The 18739-nt window shown below is 40.1% G+C and overlaps 2 protein-coding genes across 4 annotated transcripts in view; one reads left to right on the top strand and one right to left on the bottom strand.

The window, feature by feature from the left end:
- Positions 1–7039: 7039 nt before the first annotated feature.
- On the top strand, positions 7040–15578 carry LOC139765077 (uncharacterized). Of its 2 annotated transcripts, none has more exons than XM_071692213.1 (3): positions 7040–7197; positions 11883–12085; positions 14724–15578. In XM_071692213.1, exons 2-3 carry the CDS (start codon positions 11894–11896, stop codon positions 14796–14798), a joined length of 267 nt encoding a protein of 88 aa, XP_071548314.1. In that variant the 5' UTR covers positions 7040–7197; positions 11883–11893; the 3' UTR covers positions 14799–15578. The 2 variants fall into 2 exon arrangements, with proteins under 2 accessions (XP_071548314.1, XP_071548315.1); XM_071692214.1 differs by having other exon boundaries at positions 7057–7197; positions 11886–12085.
- Positions 12211–18739, bottom strand: part of TrpRS (Tryptophanyl-tRNA synthetase) — an 80206-nt gene continuing 73677 nt past the window's right edge. For both annotated transcript variants that reach the window (XM_071692203.1, XM_071692210.1), the window contains exon 11: positions 12211–12468. The gene's annotated coding sequence lies outside the window, so the exon portion shown is untranslated. The remainder of the gene's footprint in view (positions 12469–18739) is intronic.

Here is an 18739-nt window from a genome sequence, read left to right on the forward strand (position 1 = left end):
TGCCTTGTTAAAAATGAATCGAGTTCCTGTTAAAGGCAAGTGTGGCCCACCTGGGCGAAGAATCTTCCACTCAAGTGACGTATGTCCTGACCACTGGAAGAACCCATATCATAATGGAATCGTCTCCTAACCAGTGCAAGTGTCTCCCATCAAGGGTTAGTATCTCCCACACAGGGTAAGTATCTCCATCCAGGGTAAGTATCTCCCACCCAGGGTATCTCCACCCACGGTAAGTATCTCCCAACTAGGGTAAATATCTCCCACCCAGGGTAAATATCTCCCACCCAGGGTAAGATCTTCCACCCAGGGTAAGTATCTCCACCTAGGGTATCTTCCAACCAGGAAAAGTGTCTCCCAATCAAGGAAAATGTCTCCTGGGGAAGAGTATCTATCGACCAGGGAAAGTAGCTACCACCCGGGGAAGTGTCTCCCACTCAAGGGAAATGTCTCCCACCCAGGGGAAGTGTCTCACCCAGAGGAAGTTTTTCCCACCCATGGGAACTATCTTCCACCAAAGGGTAGTATCTTTCACTCAGGACAGGTATCTCCCACACAGGGTATCTCGCGCCCATTGGAAGTATCCCACCCAGAAGTATATCCCATGAAGTATTTCCCGCTTAAGAGGAACTTTCCCCTGCCAAAGTGAAGTATCTCTCACTCAGGGCAATATCTTCAACTTAGGGAGAATTTTTTCCACTGGGGAAGTGTCTCCCTCCCATGAGAATTATTTCCCGTTCAGGATAAGTATTTCTCACCCAGAAGTATCTCTCACCTAAAGAAAATCTTTCCCACCAAGGGAAAGTATCTTTCCACTTACCAGAAATATCCTCTGCTCAAGGAACGTGTCACCCGTCCACGGGGGAATATATTTCCCACAGGGGAAGTATAACCCACCGAGGGGAAACATATCTCCCACACAGGGGCAATCATCTCTTGTCCTGGAGGAAGTATCTGCCGCACGGCCAATATTTCCCGGTGGGTTATACCTTACAGAGGAAGTGTCCTTCGCCCAAGGGAACTATCATACGCCTAAGGGAAGTATTTCCTCCCCAGGGGAGTATCTACCACACATTCCTGAAGTATATCCCACCCAGGTGAAGTACCTCCCAGCCAGGGAAGTACATCTCACCCAGGGGAAATATCTTCCGCCCAGGTGAAGCATCATCAACCCAGGAAAAATATATCCCTGAGAAAAATATCATTTGTCCAGGGAAAGTACTTCCCACCCAGGAAGTGTCACGTCCAGAGGAAGCATTTTTGTCCAGGGAAAGTATCTCCTGCACAGGGGAATTATCTCCTTCCCATGGAAGGCACCTCCACCCAGGGAAATTATCCCTTAAGAGGATTATCATCCGCCCAGAGGAAGTATCTAGGAAGTATCAGGGGGGAAGGGGGATTATCTTATGGCCAAACACATGGTGTCTCGTCAGTGGATGAAGCACATCTCTCAATATGCGCATAAACGTCTCTCACGAGATGAAGTTTCCTCTTGTTAGGAAGCGTCTCTGCCAACGATGGAGAGATTGCATTCCCGGGAGAACGTATTACCCTAAGAGACCAGCTGTAGTGCTGCTAGGTGAGGCAAGTGTTTCATCCAGGTCACCTCGTGTGCAGCATGGCATTTACTGAGGCAGATTCTGCACTGGGGAGTGGGTGGGGGGTGGATGGTCTCTTATCTTATCACCATCAAGCACAGCTCTCCACCCCACTGCTGGGTGTGTACAGGGTCCCTTCAGGGAAGGGTTTCCCTTCAGGAAGACTCTGTCTCCACTCAGAGCAGGTCCTCATTTATGTGGGCGTCTCTTTCTCTCTCTCTCTCTCTCTCTCTCCCCCGGAGGTAGTGTCGTACGATGTTTTCACCAGCTTGTGACAGTGTCCTTCCCTCCCCCGGAGATCTCAGGCAACGTCTCCCAGCCTGAGCATGTTTGCCACGGAATGTATGGCATCCCCCAGGCCGTCTCTACCATCCATCTCCACTACACCAACCAGATTGTTTTTCATCACGTGAGTATTCTTCACGGACTGTTCTTTAGCCAGGGTATTTTTCACCCCAAGTGTTCATTCGTCAGTTTTGCATTAAGAGATTGTCCCTCACCCAGGGAATGTTCTTCACTCAGGGAGTGTTCTTCATGAAGAGAGCACCCTTCACACAGGTAGTATTTCTTGCCCATGAAATGTTTTACATTTAGGGAGTTTATTTCATTCAGGGAGTGTTCTCAACTCAGTCAGTATTCTTCACTTAGGGGGAATGTTTTTCAGACTTCTTTATCTAGCAATTGTTGTTCACACAGGATGGGCGGCCTCTTTGCCAATCAAATGTTCATTATTCATGTAATACTTTATTCAAGAAGAATATCCTCTTAGGAAGTGGATCATCAAAGGAGTGTTCTTTTCATATTTAGAAGAGTTCTTCACCAATAAAGAATGCTTCATCCAAGAAGTGTTATTCATCCAAGAAGAGTTCTTCATTCAGAGAATGTCTCCACCCCCAACCAAGCACATTCTCCCATATAATGATCAAGTCTCACCTGCACACTTTTTTGCTCCCAAGAAGTCTCTTCCCAGTCTCTCTCTCATATATATATATATATATATATATATATATATATATATATATATATATATTCTTTTTTTTCTTTCAAACTATTCGCCATTTCCCGCATTAGCAAGGTACCGTTAAGAACAGAGGACTGGGCCTCTGAGGGAATATCCTCACCTGGCCCCCTTCTCTGTTCCTTCTTTTGGAAAATTAAAAAAAAAAACAAGAGGGGAGGATTTCCAGCCCCCCCGCTCCCTCCCCTTTTAGTCGCCTTCTACGACACGCAGGGAATACGTGGGAAGTATATACTCTAAAAATCTGTTTCTTGAAGTTCCGATTTTTAGTTTTGGGCTTTCCTACAATAATCCTAATTTATGGTGCCAGATTTCAGGGATCAGGGTCTTGTAAATCTGTGGTAAGGGATCAAATTTTGAAGATATATTTGTGTGTGTATGGGGGGGGTCATTAACTTTGTTAAACAAGGGAAACAGGAGGAAACTGGTAAGCAAGCAAGCAAAAATAAATACAAATGAAAGAGAAGGAGAGAAAGAGAGAGAAACACACTGATGCAGAAATGGAAAGGCAGTAGGTACAAGGTACAGAGTAAACCTATTGCAAAGCACTGAGATGCAACACATTATTAAAAGGAAAAAGATTGGGAGGAAAGAAGTACATGAAAAGAAGAACGTTGTAAGAGAACAAGAGATTAAATGTTTAAGAGACCTTTACACATGTATGTTTCAAGTTGATACAATTTTCTATTGACTAAGGGTGTCTCCCCCTGTATATTGTTCTTGGGTCCCAGGTTATGGCACAGCCAACTACTTTATGGCAACCAAGTTCCCTAAGCAACATCGAACCTGTGCCCTGGGTATATGAGGGCTGTTACAGAAGTGACCAGCACTTCTCCATCTCCATGACCATATATATATATATATATATATATATATATATATATTTTTTTTTTTTTTTTTTTTTTTTTATACTTTGTCGCTGTCTCCCGCGTTTGCGAGGTAGCGCAAGGAAACAGACGAAAGAAATGGCCCAACCCCCCCCCCCATACACATGTACATACACACGTCCACACACGCAAATATACATACCTACACAGCTTTCCATGGTTTACCCCAGACGCTTCACATGCCTTGATTCAATCCACTGACAGCACGTCAACCCCTGTATACCACATGACTCCAATTCACTCTATTCCTTGCCCTCCTTTCACCCTCCTGCATGTTCAGGCCCCGATCACACAAAATCTTTTTCACTCCATCTTTCCACCTCCAATTTGGTCTCCCTCTTCTCCTCGTTCCCTCCACCTCCGACACATATATCCTCTTGGTCAATCTCTCCTCACTCATTCTCTCCATGTGCCCAAACCATTTCAAAACACCCTCTTCTGCTCTCTCAACCACGCTCTTTTTATTTCCACACATCTCTCTTACCCTTACGTTACTTACTCGATCAAACCACCTCACACCACACATTGTCCTCAAACATCTCATTTCCAGCACATCCATCCTCCTGCGCACATCTCTATCCATAGCCCACGCCTCGCAACCATACAACATTGTTGGAACCACTATTCCCTCAAACATACCCATTTTCGCTTTCCGAGATAATGTTCTCGACTTCCACACATTTTTCAAGGCTCCCAAAATTTTCGCCCCCTCCCCCACCCTATGATCCACTTCCGCTTCCATGGTTCCATCCGCTGACAGATCCACTCCCAGATATCTAAAACACTTCACTTCCTCCAGTTTTTCTCCATTCAAACTCACCTCCCAATTGACTTGACCCTCACCCCTACTGTACCTAATAACCTTGCTCTTATTCACATTTACTCTCAACTTTCTTCTTCCACACACTTTACCAAACTCAGTCACCAGCTTCTGCAGTTTCTCACATGAATCAGCCACCAGCGCTGTATCATCAGCGAACAACAACTGACTCACTTCCCAAGCTCTCTCATCCCCAACAGACTTCATACTTGCCCCTCTTTCCAGGACTCTTGCATTTATATATATATATATATATATATATATATATATATTATACTTGACCGCCGTTTCCTGCGTCAGCGAGGTAGCCCAAAGAGACAGACTTCGAAGAAAGGCCTATTCACTCACATGTACACATACATACATGCATACACACGCACATATACATACATATACATAATATACATAAACAACACATACCTATATACACATGTACATATTCATACTTATTTCCCTTCATCCATTCCCGGCGCCATCCCGCCCCACATGCATTCCGTCAATCCTCAGACACTTCAGTATGATCCATACATACAGTGAATATCATTACCAGCCAATCACCAACACAGTCACCCCCTTTGTTAATAATTTCTCCTGCAATATCATTCAAATCCACCACCTTGCCGGATTTCTTCTTCCGCAAGACTTTCACCGCCTCTTCTCTCTTCACCCAACGCATCACGATATAAAGCATCTTGATGCACTATACACGGATTTGGGAACCTTAGCATGCATTTGAATCAACAGTCATATTTTCAAACTGTTTTCCTCCATGTTTTTTTCACTTATTAAATGTCTCCAACCATACAGCGGTATCAAAGCACACACCGCTAATTTCAGGCCACGGCCACCAGAATAGCATAATGCTCCACGCAACATGAACCTCACTGGCTAGTGTAAGTACCCCACCCATCCCTCACCCACAAAATACGTGGAGAGTTGGACCCCTGCCACTTTACTGAACCTGTCTGTTCCAGATCTCGCGGGAAGTAAAATTTGTACTGCTCAACATGTTGGATAACAAGTTCTGTTTGACTAAAAAAGAAAGCAGCCTACGGACTTTAACAATTTTGGAATGCTAGTAACTCTTAGTACGTAATAAGTAAAGTGGGAAAATGGAGTATACTTCCTTGTTAATTCATGGTCTAGATCTTCACTCGCAAGTAAACTTGTTGCATTCTATTGTTATTAACACCCACACACAATGAAGGAATGACTCGTTGCCGGATATGTGAATCTTTTTTCCGTATTTACATATATTTCTTTTTCATACATCAATTAAACAAAATACACCTGTAATCTAGCACGGTTTGGAATAGAATGTATTTATCTCTTCGCTAAACTGACATTTGACATAAAGACGTCCCTGAAGTATAACAAATATCACAGAACTTTGGCGGTGTTTTGAAATGGTTGTAACCCATCCTCATCCTTCTAGTCATTGATTCCGTGAAAGTAAAGCTTCTTTGACATTTCTTGTAATAAACGATATTTATATCACCGCATCAAGCTCTAAATGCATTTGTATACAACGTGTATCCTGTAATTACACTTGAGCACACACGTAATCACATACTCCTAAGTGTCAATACCTTTATCAGCTTTAAGATACGAACATATCTTCAGTGTAGAGACAACAAGTTTAGAAGTAATTTAAGTTGAAATTACAAAATATGCAAATTATCTCCTGGAAAAAAGTCTACAATGTTTAACCAAGCAGTGATTTAACGTTATTGCTAATGGACGCAAGATATCCGGAATGAGATTTGACTGATGCGAGTAATATATTTGCCTTTAAGTACAAGATATGACAAAGTTGACCTCAGTTCTGCGCATCCATTGATATGGATTCCTTTCCTTCTGTTAAGTTACCCATGTACAGATTATAACTCTTATATCTATTAACTTTTGACTAACCTATGTAAGTCTACATAGCCGATTAAAAACATACCATCAGTGTTCAAAGTTGCGCGCGTACGTGAAAAAAGATTGGTGCTTGTGCAAGCAAAGCTTAGTATGCAATTTATGCCAATCGTAAATTCTCCTTGTCACGTCGCCATTGCTGCACTATGGTTTCTCAATTGCATTCCTTAATGAGGACTCATAGTGGTGCGTGCATTAAAATATCATATAAACGACTTGAGAGCACAAGTCATATTGTTTAGTATAAGTGGGTAACCGTTAGTTGGTAGGTTAGTGTGGTGTGTTTCTGCTTATTGTACGCACACCATTGATTAACATTAACCAGGGAATAATATTGACCTTGTCAACATAAATAATTTAACGTTCATGTTAAAGGAGAATCAATGAACATTTTGCATGAAAATACTCATTAAGTATTGGATAGTATTTTGCTACAAATAGATATGATGAAATACACTGAAAATTGTCGAAATATATCTGCGGAGCGTCGTGAAGAAGACTTCGGTTTTTCTGTGGATTAAGTGGAATAATTTATTTCTCGACATACAGCACGTATCAAAATATATAGAAAAATTCTAATAATGCTCTAAGATATATACTATTTTTAGACCGAATCCTGAGTCAAGAAAACACCAATTATTTTCAAAATCAATTTTTTCCCGACCTCCTACCCTGACGCCGAAAATATACATCGAATCACGGGCTCCAGCGATTATTTCTTTATATATTGGAGACGTTAACAATAACTCATGCTTTATTTTTATATGATACAAGAACTATCCAACAATTAAACAAAAATATTGAAAATAAATTTGAAATATTGAAATGAGGTGTAAATAATATAGAAAGATATTTTGTAGCTGGCTTCGCTGGTGTCTCGGGCAGCGCTTGCAAGCCGCAGCGCGGCCGCTCCGTCCACAGCCCCGTCACCCTCCACTCAAACTATCCCTACACATTGTGAGTACAATTATGATTTTTCTCGTATTATTCTTATCATTGGCCCTTAAAATACTTGTGAGTTAAGCCACATAGTTCTTGAGTTAGTCTGGATTCTGTTAAACTTTGAGGATTCTGTTTTGTTATGAAATAAAAGGTTTAAGTATGTACACTTGTGTGGCCGGGTGAGAGGCTACACAGCCGGTCATGGCGGCATCAATGTGTTGGATCCAGGTTTACTTGCGCGCCAACATCAAATCTCCCGCCAAAATACGCGCTCCGATATTTTAGCGCGTCCCAACACAAATTACTTGAAAAGTGCTGGCGAGTCCGTAAGATCTTTGGGTGATAAATTTGATGTAGATATCAGATTCTTGGTCTGGATGTGGCGAGAAAATGGCGACCTGAGCTACCACCTCGGGCTCTAAGGTCAATATGAAGAGTAATTATTACCCATTGCATATTTGAATATTTAGATATGTGGATCTTTGGCATCGTATGTAAATAATATTTCCAGGATTATGATATAGTTTGATTTTAGCCACTTTGCACTATCCTTGAAAATATTTTTTTAGATTTTTTGTCTGGGAGAACATAATGGTGTAATGGGCGAGGTAGTTTGGTCATCTTGTGGTCTTGGGTAATTAGTGAGGGTAAATCTCTTGTTTTAGCACCACATCGTAATTAGCCCCGAGAAATGTGTATTTAAGGTGTTTTATGTGGCTCGTTGTTGACGAATATATGAGAAGCGTAATTTTAGGCATTTTATTTTTATTAAACTTTTAGAGTAAGGTGATAAAAGTATATTCGAGAAAATACAGGATTAAGTAGATAATACATTGGTAAAGATTAAACCCAACCAATGGAAAGCTCACCCAACCTAAGCACTGGAGATCATTAATCATGTTAATACATTGTCACACCCAGGAGAAGGTGGGCATATTTCTGGTCATTTCATCTGTCAGGTGAGTTCTTTTTAAGAATATGTTGATATGTACAAGTATATTACCTAGCATTATTTTTAATTGATATACATAACTCATAATACATTATTGACTAATAATGTATAAAGTTCCAAGTCATGTTCAGCAGGTATTTCTGTAATGACACTAATTGTATAAAGCATAGATACCTTAGGTTGTAGTTTTCCAAAGCTAGTTTCATTGTGGAACTAAGATCAACTTTTACTAAAGATAAGCTTTTACTAAAGTTACATATCTAGATTTGCTCTACATTGGAATACTGTCAATTGGTTTTGCTGGACATAATATGAAATATAACCTACTACTTGCAGGACATCATTTTGAGCAGTCTGATGTATTACAAAGCCAGGGAAAGTAGTGATCAAGCATATTGTTATGCTTAATGTTAGCTAGGGAGAAGAAAGCACTTGTATGAAAGATAGTTTATAACATTGGCCAAAAGATTTTGACCTCAAGTCCCTGGATATCTTAAGGACAATTTTAAGCTTAGTCCCAAAAACTGCAAAAATTTTAGGTTCACGTGATATCAAGTGGAAAAAAGTCGTTAACAATGGAGATCAGAAGAGTTGAACATTAATTTTTGAAATACACTACAGGTGAAGTGCAGGAACTTAGAGCAGTATCCAGAATTTATTTAAGGTGGACTTTTAAATTTAGTTTTCCAGTAAGTCCAGTGAGGTGTGTTTAAACCCATTTTGTACAAATATATATAAATTATTTTAATGAGAAGGAAGGGTAAGATTGAAAAAAATTGTAGTATCTTTATTTGTATGTGGTGCAACAAATACAGGATGAATAAATAGACTATAGTATAAAGATATGAAACCATAAAATAAACTGAAATGTACTGAAACAGATTAAGTGTATGGCATCCACATTGTTAGTCGGTTAAAATGAATGGCTAGAACAAAGTTTGATATGAAATAGAAAAGATTACAAGCTTGTCAAAATATAAAACATCATATCACCAGATAAGTCTGCCCAAACAGAGAAGTCTAGCTGTAGTGCTGATATCTGAAATTACACATCTGTTTCATGAATTGAGGGTTCCAGTAAGTCATCAAGCAAGGGACAGGCTTCAGCTAACTGTAGGAGAAGCAAAAATGTAAGAAAACATTTTTCCAAAGATAACTATGTTACACCCTGGTGATGTGGCCATTCTTTTATAGTGTTTTTGTGTACCGTATTTTACTGGGATGGTATTCAGTTTCATATATTTGTATATTTCGACACGTTTCTGCATATTTTTCAGGGCCTTGTTATAGTGGCATACCCAGTGGCAGCATAAACCTCAACTTTGTGTTTTGGTTGGTTGGATGATGAAAAGTTAAAATAAATATGAGTCATTTGAATATGGGGATATATTAACTAGCAGAGGTGTAGAAGTGGTATCTTTTTGGGGAACTTAAAGCTGAAAATTTTAAGTATATAAGACGTTTTCAACCATAAAACATCAAACGCCTCCTATAAGCATAAAAAGGTCATGTTAAAGACTAGAAATCTTTAGACAGACATCATTGAGAGCTATACAACAAAACTTCCAAGTGAAGTTACAGCAGCCAGTTGGATCTTAAGAGTCAGTCTGAGACCATTTATATTGCCCATTGCGGTAAAGATTTATGGGTAAATATAGAGACTTTAGCAGTAGAATCCAACACTTCTTTCTAGTTTACAGATGTTTAATAGTGCAGTATTTAACCATTTTAAGTACATCTAATGTTAGATTTAGTTCGGATTGATGACACAACACATTGTAAGGGGATACATAGTGGCGGCTTTCACCTATCAAGATACATGTTAGAGCACTGTTGGATAGAAGTTTAGTTACAATAGAAGTAGTTCCTTTTGATGGGTTAGGTTCTTTTCTGAAGTGGAATGTGTATGGTCATTCCATGATAATGTCTACCCAAGCCCATGTAGCAAAATGAATATATGTGATTACTAATCTTCGTACTTAAACAGTCAGGTTTCTGTGTTTCATTTCTTGTCAGCCTCACATGAACCACTAGTAAACATTTGACCAAAACTACTGTCACACATAGATATATGAAGTGAATGTATTACAGTGATGATTAACTTCATTGACAGCCAAATTATCCAACAGTAGGATTTGATCGCCACTAATGTGGAAGCTGGGTATGTTAACCACTTGACTATACTTATGTCAAGCCCTAGAATTCCTTTCTTTATGATGCACCTCTTTGAAGCCACCCACATCTATTAGCCATAAAATGTTATGCAAGCTTGTATGTGCCAAGAGTGCAAGGCAGGTGTTGCGTGATCAGTGTCTAGTTGTGTTAGTTTCATCATGGGTGTGAAGGGCCTTGGGATATATATTGAAACTAATATTTTAGGAATGGGTGATATTCGGAGGATTGATAGGTAAGTGTGACTTGTGTTTGGGGAACATGATTTATGATTGGTGGCTGTCTGGTAGGGTTAAGACTGAATTGGGAAGATGGTTAATATTTGTTGGGTTATTTCATGTGTATCTGTTTTGTCAGTGTTGTATTTGTTGGGGGTAGTATGATCTGTGAGTAGTTGTTGAAGTGTAAGGAAGGGATAAACTTTATACTCACTTGGGGTTTGATTAGTTGTAGATTGGTTTGGATGGGAAGGGTGTAGCGGTGTTGTATAGAATTTATTGCTCAGCATGTTTAGGCTGGACTGTGTTGGGAGAATCTTTGTTTCATTTTGTATTTATTTTGGTTGCTAGGCAACCTGTGAGTTTTCATTCCTGTATTTTTGTGAGTTGCTGTATTGTTATATTTGCTTTTGAGATGCTGAAGACCAGGCAGATGAGGCATAATTTAGAGTAGACCAGATGAATTGGTTGTAGAGGATGCTAGATTTTTCGTTTCCTCCAAATGTGATGAAGTCTGTTGGGTGCATTTAGTTTATATGTTGCTTTTTTTGTAAGTGAATTTTGTGTATCGTAGTTTTTCTTTTTCTTTTACTGGAGAATGCAAGTTAGTGTGTGTGGTTAAAAGTGGTTGACAATATCCGCTGATGTTTTTATTTTGTTCTTTTTTTGCTCTTCTGGATATTTAATGTAAGAATGAAATAAGTGAATATCCACTAGGTTGATGCCAGATCTTGATCATGTAGATTTGACAGGTAGAGATGTAACCTTTGGAAGGCATTTGACCTCATATTTGACAACATAAGGAGTGGTCAACTTTTTATGAAAACTAATTCCTAAATTGGGTGCCTTTGCTGTGAGGTGAAATGCACAGCCATTAATACTTTTAGTAGTTTCCATGCTTTATTTCCAAACACAATGTTGTAACCTTTTCCTCATACTGGTCTGTGTACAGAATATGCACCGTAATTTTATAGATTTTGGAAATGTTTCACATTTACAGGATTTTAGGTATTGTAAATGAAAACAGTTTGTAATTGTATTGGTGATGAAAACACTTGGATATTTCAGTAATTATATCTCAAAATACTCATGAAACATATATGCCTGGCGGCAGTGCATGGTGTGCGGCCATCATACACGTCAGGGCAGGTTGATCATGTGTCATTTTGTTTGTAAGATTTACAAAATCTTATTTTTTATTTTTTAATTTTTTTAATGTGCCTCTTATAGTGCAATTATTACAGACATTGTTTCAGATCTTAAGGTTTCAGTAACCTATTCAGGGCAGTTGCATATCTTGGTAATATTGAGAAAGAAGTTTTCATGAAATTTATCAGTTGATTTTTTTTCCTGGTCAGAAGGAAAATCAATGGCAGAAGACACCCCAGTAGAGAGCCCTAAGCGTAAGCGAGGGCGACCCCCAAAACCTGAAAGTGAGAAAGCTGCAGCTAAGCGCAAATCTACCGAAACAGATGGTGCAACCACTCCCAAGAGGGGTCGAGGTCGCCCAAAGGGTAGCAAAAACAAGAGTACCAAGAAGGCTCCTCCTACAAAGGGCACAGTATGTGAAACTTTGTTGTTGCCAAATTGTGTAGAAATATTTTTGACTAGTTTTTTAATAGCACAGTAATAACTATTCACTGGTTTGTACTAACTTTTCTGATATTAGCTTTTCAATTTTAATTGCTGTACAGGATTTTCTTCAGTTTTGAACATTATTTAACCTTGATCATATCCCTTTTTACTGACCTTTTTAAGAGTTGAAATATTTAGTGTGTAATGTATAACTGATGTTACTAATGAGCATAGCTTGTTATGCCCATTTTGTTAGTGTGGTCCATGATCCTCCACACATGAATTCCTCATACTTAGTTTGTACTAGTCAGGGTTCCCACAGTTCATGGGAAGTCGGGGAATTTCAAGTCAGGTAAGGGAGTATACTTTCTGTAAATAAAGGAAACGTATCGTACATTGCATTAATCATGATAGCTGGAGAATGGATGAGTAAATGAGTTTATTCATTGACTTCCTGAAATTACCTCATTAATGCTGTAGACTTCTAACAAGTATGAAAAGGCATTTTTCATATCTTTGGAAAGGTCATAATGAAAGATATCTACCCTTGACTTTAGATTTTGTGTAATAAAATGGCAGGAGTTAAGTTTTTAAGAAAGTAGGGTGATAGTATTATTTGTTTTTTCATATGTATGGATCAAGATGAAACTTTGGGCTGGCTGAAGGTATTACAGGGATGCCTTATTGAATACTCATAATGCATGAATGGGTATGAGGTTGGGAGTGTGTGAATTGAAATTGAGGGGTAATGAGAATAAAAGCAAGGTAATGAAGTTTAGCAAGGGAGACCGTTTCTTTGGAGTGCGAATTTGAAGTGAATATGTAGTAAATGGGGTGTCCATGGAAGTGGATATGGCAGTAAATGCAACAATGGGAGTTTTTTTTAGTGAGGGGGGGTCTACGGTCTTGGTTACATTGAAAGAAATGTCACTGTTATGGCAAAGTTAGGTATATGTAATGATACTGTAGTCCTGATGGTGTGGTATGGATCTTGAATGCTAAAGCATAGGAATGGGCTGCTGTTTTAGAAATGAAATACTTAAGGATAATATGTAATATGTTATGGAGGATTGATTGAGCAAGAAATGACAGGACAAGAGAGAGGTGTGGTAGTAAGAAGTATATGGTTTAGAAAGCTGAAGGGGGGCAAATGAAGAGGGTATGGACATATAGATAGAATGTGTAAGGAGAGATTAAATGAAGAGGGTATAAGTGCCAAGTGAAGTGAACAAGTAGGGGAGGTGAATAAGGACAAGATGGAAGGATGGAGTGGTAGATGCTTTGGGTGATTGAGGTCAGAACATTCAGGAGTTTGTGCGTTGTGCATATGGTAAACTTTAATATTAGAGTGATAAGGTATACGGGGGGGGGGGGGGGGGGGGGGGGGGGGGGGACACACACACACACACACACACACACACACACACACACACACATGCTGTCATTGGGCTGAACTTTGGTATATGAAGCTGTCAGGGGAATCTGGGAAAGGTCTATAGTGCTTGGTTTTGGATGGGGGCCTTGATTCCATTGCATTGTACATGACAGCTAGTGTGGATTTTACTGTGCATCTCTGATGCCCGTTCTCCTCAGGAACTCCCATTAAGGGGTGGCCACGGCATTTACTGCCATTTACTGCTGAACTTTGGTATATGAAGCTGTCAGGGGAATCTGGGAAAGGTCTATAGTGCTTGGTTTTGGATGGGGGCCTTGATTCCATTGCATTGTACATGACAGCTAGTGTGGATTTTACTGTGCATCTCTGATGCCCGTTCTCCTCAGGAACTCCCATTAAGGGGTGGCCACGGCAAAAGAGGCTCCACTTATCCCTGTTCATACATGCCTCCCATGCGTACACTATTCTATACATTCTTCCTCTGGTTCTCTCCCTCCAGTATTCCTCTATTTGACATGCCTCCCACGCATACACTATCTATACATTCTTCCTCTGTTTCTCTCCCTCCAGTATTCCTCTACTCTATTTGACCATCATAGGTGGTACTATCACACGTTTTCTTCGTTAACTTGCACTCTTTCCACATGCCCAAACCACCTCAAAGTATTACGTTTCACCCATTTTATTACTCCTCCATTCATTCCTTTCTTCATTCCATCTAGTCACACCACATGCTCTTCTCATATAGCTCATTTCCACAGCCTGGATTCTTTACCTCTGTGCCGTATTCCACATCATGTTTCGGTTGCATGAATCAGAGTTGGGAGGACTATGATGTCCCTTAATCCTCTCTTCACTTTCATACACCTCAACTCTTCATATTACAAATTTCAGCAGCCACAAACTTGAAATTGTCACATTAGGAAATTGTCATATTGTTGTGCATAAACAATGAGCTGTTAGTGTAGCTTGCCAAGGATCCACCTGAAATTGGCATGGGCATCATCTTGAATGTGAAAAGGCGTAAGGGAGTAGGTTCAACATTGAAGGAGCCAGTTTATAGTTTATCACCTAAAACTAGTTAAGAAGTTGAAAGTGAGGTAAACATCGGATGGCATGTGAGGTTATTCTTAGGACCTCTATTGATAAGTAAATTCGCACACATGCTTCGAAAGAATGTAAACATAAGTTTCTTCAGTTGCCTTTTTAGTGAGTTTTTGTTCCACAGGGAAGGCGTGGGCGTCCTCCAAAGAATCCTCCTAAAGAAGATGCCTCTGAGGAGTCTGCTGAAGATGCAGAGTAAACTTTTGTAAGTGGATAGTAGAGGAACCACCGTCACACCCCTGGCATTGGCTGCCTTGAAATGAATAAGACATGTTTGTCATTGGACACATCAGAGCTACTGGACAATCTGCCTGTGAACTTGGAAGAAGGGGAACCATTCTTGTGAAGGAATGACCTATAAGCATTAAAACAAGTTGAAAGTCAAGTATACCCCTCTTCAAGTAGTAAGACAATTTTAAACAAGTCTTGTATACCCCCTATAGTGTGTGTGCTTCATTAATGCCTTCTTGTCTTTGTACTTCCATATAGCGTAAAGGTACCTATTTTTCTATGTATTTACATTGGTAAAGGCTTTGGTGGGAAATTAGGGGCTCAGCAGGGGTATGATGGTTAAGGTCATTATAATATTGGTGTTTGTTTTTATAAATGTTTCAGTACCTAGGTGTTGTAATAGGTGTATTTTAAAAATTTATATAATTCTCTCTTTAAAGTACAAAATGAGTAATATCTTTAAATTTTTCCTACAGTTGTTTGAGAGAGGATTTTGTGTTGGCATTAAAAATTCCTAGGGGAATTAAGATCTGAATGTCCCTTGTATCACCTTCATGCATTCATCCTCTTCATTAATCACCAGTGATCAGAAACCTGGTTAAAGCCATTTATTCCTTTGCAATCATTCATTTTAGGGACCAATTGTTCCCAGTTAATTGGTTTTATTAATATATTTTTCTTGCAGGGTATCATCCCCTGGCATTTGACTTCTCTAGTTCGAATAAAATTACATTTTTAGTTGTAACAACTTGTATCACTTTCCCATGAATTCAGTATTGAAAACTGAGGTGTCAGATGTGGAGTCCTTTGGACAATGGAGGTCACTGGTTTTGTGAAGAGGTGCTTAAAGCCTTGTGTAATATTGAGTGCCAATGTGTTAGATAAGAAATGCAGTTGAATTTCTTTGTAAAGGGGTTGATTGTGTTGTCAAGTGGTTACTATGCATCATGGTAAGGTGCTAGAGGATTGGTGGAATGCCTGTTTAAGGCTAAAGGCAAGGGGAACAAAATTGAATGTTAGTATTACAGAGGTAAAGGTTTGATTAAATCTGGTAAGCTGTGCGGGAAAGGTAATTGAAGGGGTGGTGGCATGCCCAGAGCATTATATTTTGGAGGAAGAATGTGGTGTCTGGTGTGATTGTGGCTATGCAGATCAAGAGCTCCAAAGTATGTTATAAAAATTTGCAGAAACCGATTGATTTGCATGTGGCATTCATCAGTCTGGAGAAAACACGAGATATTTTGTGAAGTGTGGAAGGAAAGCTACAAGAGGCAGTAAGGTGTTTTCAACCACATCATTCCACTTCACCCTATTCCTTGCATGCCTTTCACCTTCCTTATGTTCAGGCCTCAATTGCTCAAAATCTCACTACATCCTTCCACCTCCAATTTGGTGGTCTCCCACTTCTCATTCCCTCCACCTCTGATACATATCTTTGTCATTCTCTCCATGTGACCAAACCATTTTAATACACCCTCTTCTGCTTTCTCAAACCACTCTTTTTATTAGCACACATCTCTTTACCCTTTCATTACTTGATCAAACCATCTCATACCACATATTGTCCTCAAACGTCTCATTTCCAACACATCTACCCTCCTCCGCAAAACCCCATCTATAGCCCATGCCTCACAACCATACAACATTGTTTAAACCACTATTCCTGCAAACATACCCATTTTTGCTCTCCAAGATAACGTTCTCGCCTTCCACACATTCTTCAACATCAGAACCTTCACCCCTTCCCCCTCCCCCACCCTGCAACTCGCTTCTACTTCCATGGTTCCATCCGCTGCCAAATCCACTCTCAGATATCTAAAACACTTCACTTCCTCCAGTTTTTCTCCAATCAAACTCACCTCCCAATTGACTTGTCCCTTAACCCTACTGAACCTAATATATATTGACTGGTTGGTAAGGTTATTTAATGTATGTATGACTCATGATGTGGTGCCTGAGGATTGGCGGAATGCTTGCATAGTGCCATTGTACAAAGGCAAACGGGATAAAAATGAGTGCTCAGTTTACAGACGTATAAGTCTGTTGAGTATTCCTGGGAAATTATATGGGAGGGTATTGATTGAGAGGGTGAAGGCATGTACAGAGCATCAGACTGGGGAAGAGCAGTGTGGTTTCAGAAGTGGTAGACGATGTGTGGATCAGGTGTTTGCTTTGAAGAATGTATGTGAGAAATACTTAGAAAAGCAAATGGATTTGTAATTAGCATTATATGGATCTGGAGAAGGCACATGATAGAGTTGATAGAGATGCTCTGTGGAAGGTATTAAGAATATATGGTGTGGGAGGCAGGTTGTTAGAAGCAGTGAAAAGGTTTTATCGAGGATGTAAGGCATGTGTACGTGTAGGAAGAGAGGAAAGTGATTGGTTCTCAGTGAATGTAGGTTTGCAGCAGGGTGTGTGATGTCTCCATGGTTGTTTAATTTGTTTATGGATGGGGTTAGAGAGGTGAATGCAAGAGTTTTGGAAAGAGGGGCAAGTTTGCAGTCTGTTATGGATGAGAAAGCTTGGGAAGTGAGTCAGTTGTTCGCTGATGATACAGCGCTGGGGGCGGATTCATGTGAGAAACTGCAGAAGGTGGTGACTGAGTTTGGTAAAGTGTGTGAAAGAAAGCCGAGAGTAAATGTGAATAAGAGCAAGGTTATTAGGTACAGCAGGGTTGAGGGACAAGTCAATTGGGAGGTAAGTTTGAGTGGAGAAAAACTGGAGGAAGTGAAGTGTTTTAGATATCTGGGAATGGATTTGGCAGCGGATGGAACCATGGAAGCGAAAGTGAATCATAGGGTGGGGGAGGGGGCGAAAGTTCTGGGAGTGTTGAAGAATGTGTGGAAGTCGAGAACATTATCCCGGAAAGCAAAAATGGGTATGTTTGAAGGAATAGTGGTTCAATAATGTCCAACAATGTTATATGGTTGCGAGGCGTGGGCTATGGATAGAATTGTGCGGAGGAGGGTGGATGTGCTGGAAATGAGATGTTTGAGGACAATGTGTGGTGTGAGGTGGTTTGATCGAGTAAGTAATAATAGGGTAAGAGAGATGTGTGGTTATAAAAATAGTGTGGTTGAGAGGCAGAAGAGGGTGTTTTGAAATGGTTTGGTCACATGGAGAGAATGAGTGAGGAAAGATTGACCAAGAGGATATATGTGTCAGAGGTGTAGGGAACAAGGAGAAGTGGGAGACCAAATTGGTGGTGGAAAGATGGAGTGAAAAAGATTTTGAGTGATCGGGGCCTGAACATGCAGGAGAGTGAAAGGCGTGCAAGGAATAGAGTAAATTGGAACGATGTGGTATACTGGGGTCGACATGCTGTCAATGGATTGAACCAGGGTATGTGAAGCGTCTGGGGTAAACCAAGGAAAGTTCTGTGGGGCCTGGATGTGAAAAGGGAGCTGTGGTTTCGGTGCATTATTACGTGATAGCTAGAAACTGTGAACAAATGTGGCCTTTGTTGTCTTTTCTTTGCGCTACCTAGCACACATGAGGGGGGAGGGGGTTGTTATTTCATGTGTGGCAGGGTGGGGATGGGAATGAATAAAGGCAGACAGTATGAATTATGTACATGTGTATATATGTATATGTCTGTGTGTATATATATATATATATGTATACGTTGAGATGTATAGGTATATATATGTGCGTGTGTGGACGTGTATGTATATACGTGTATGTGGGTAGGTTGGGCCATTTTTTTGTCTGTTTCCTTGTGCTACCTCGCTAACGCGGGAGACAGCGACAAAGCAAAATAAATAAATATTTTTTATTATACTTTGTTGCTGTTTCCTTGCGCTACCTTGCTAGTGCGGGAGACAGTGACAAAGCATAAAAAAATATTATATATATTAGTTATGCATGTATATACATGTGTATGTGGGTGCGTTTGGCCATTCTTTC

This window comes from Panulirus ornatus, chromosome 52, assembly GCF_036320965.1.
Source record: "Panulirus ornatus isolate Po-2019 chromosome 52, ASM3632096v1, whole genome shotgun sequence".
In the NCBI taxonomy this organism is placed as follows: domain Eukaryota; kingdom Metazoa; phylum Arthropoda; class Malacostraca; order Decapoda; family Palinuridae; genus Panulirus; species Panulirus ornatus.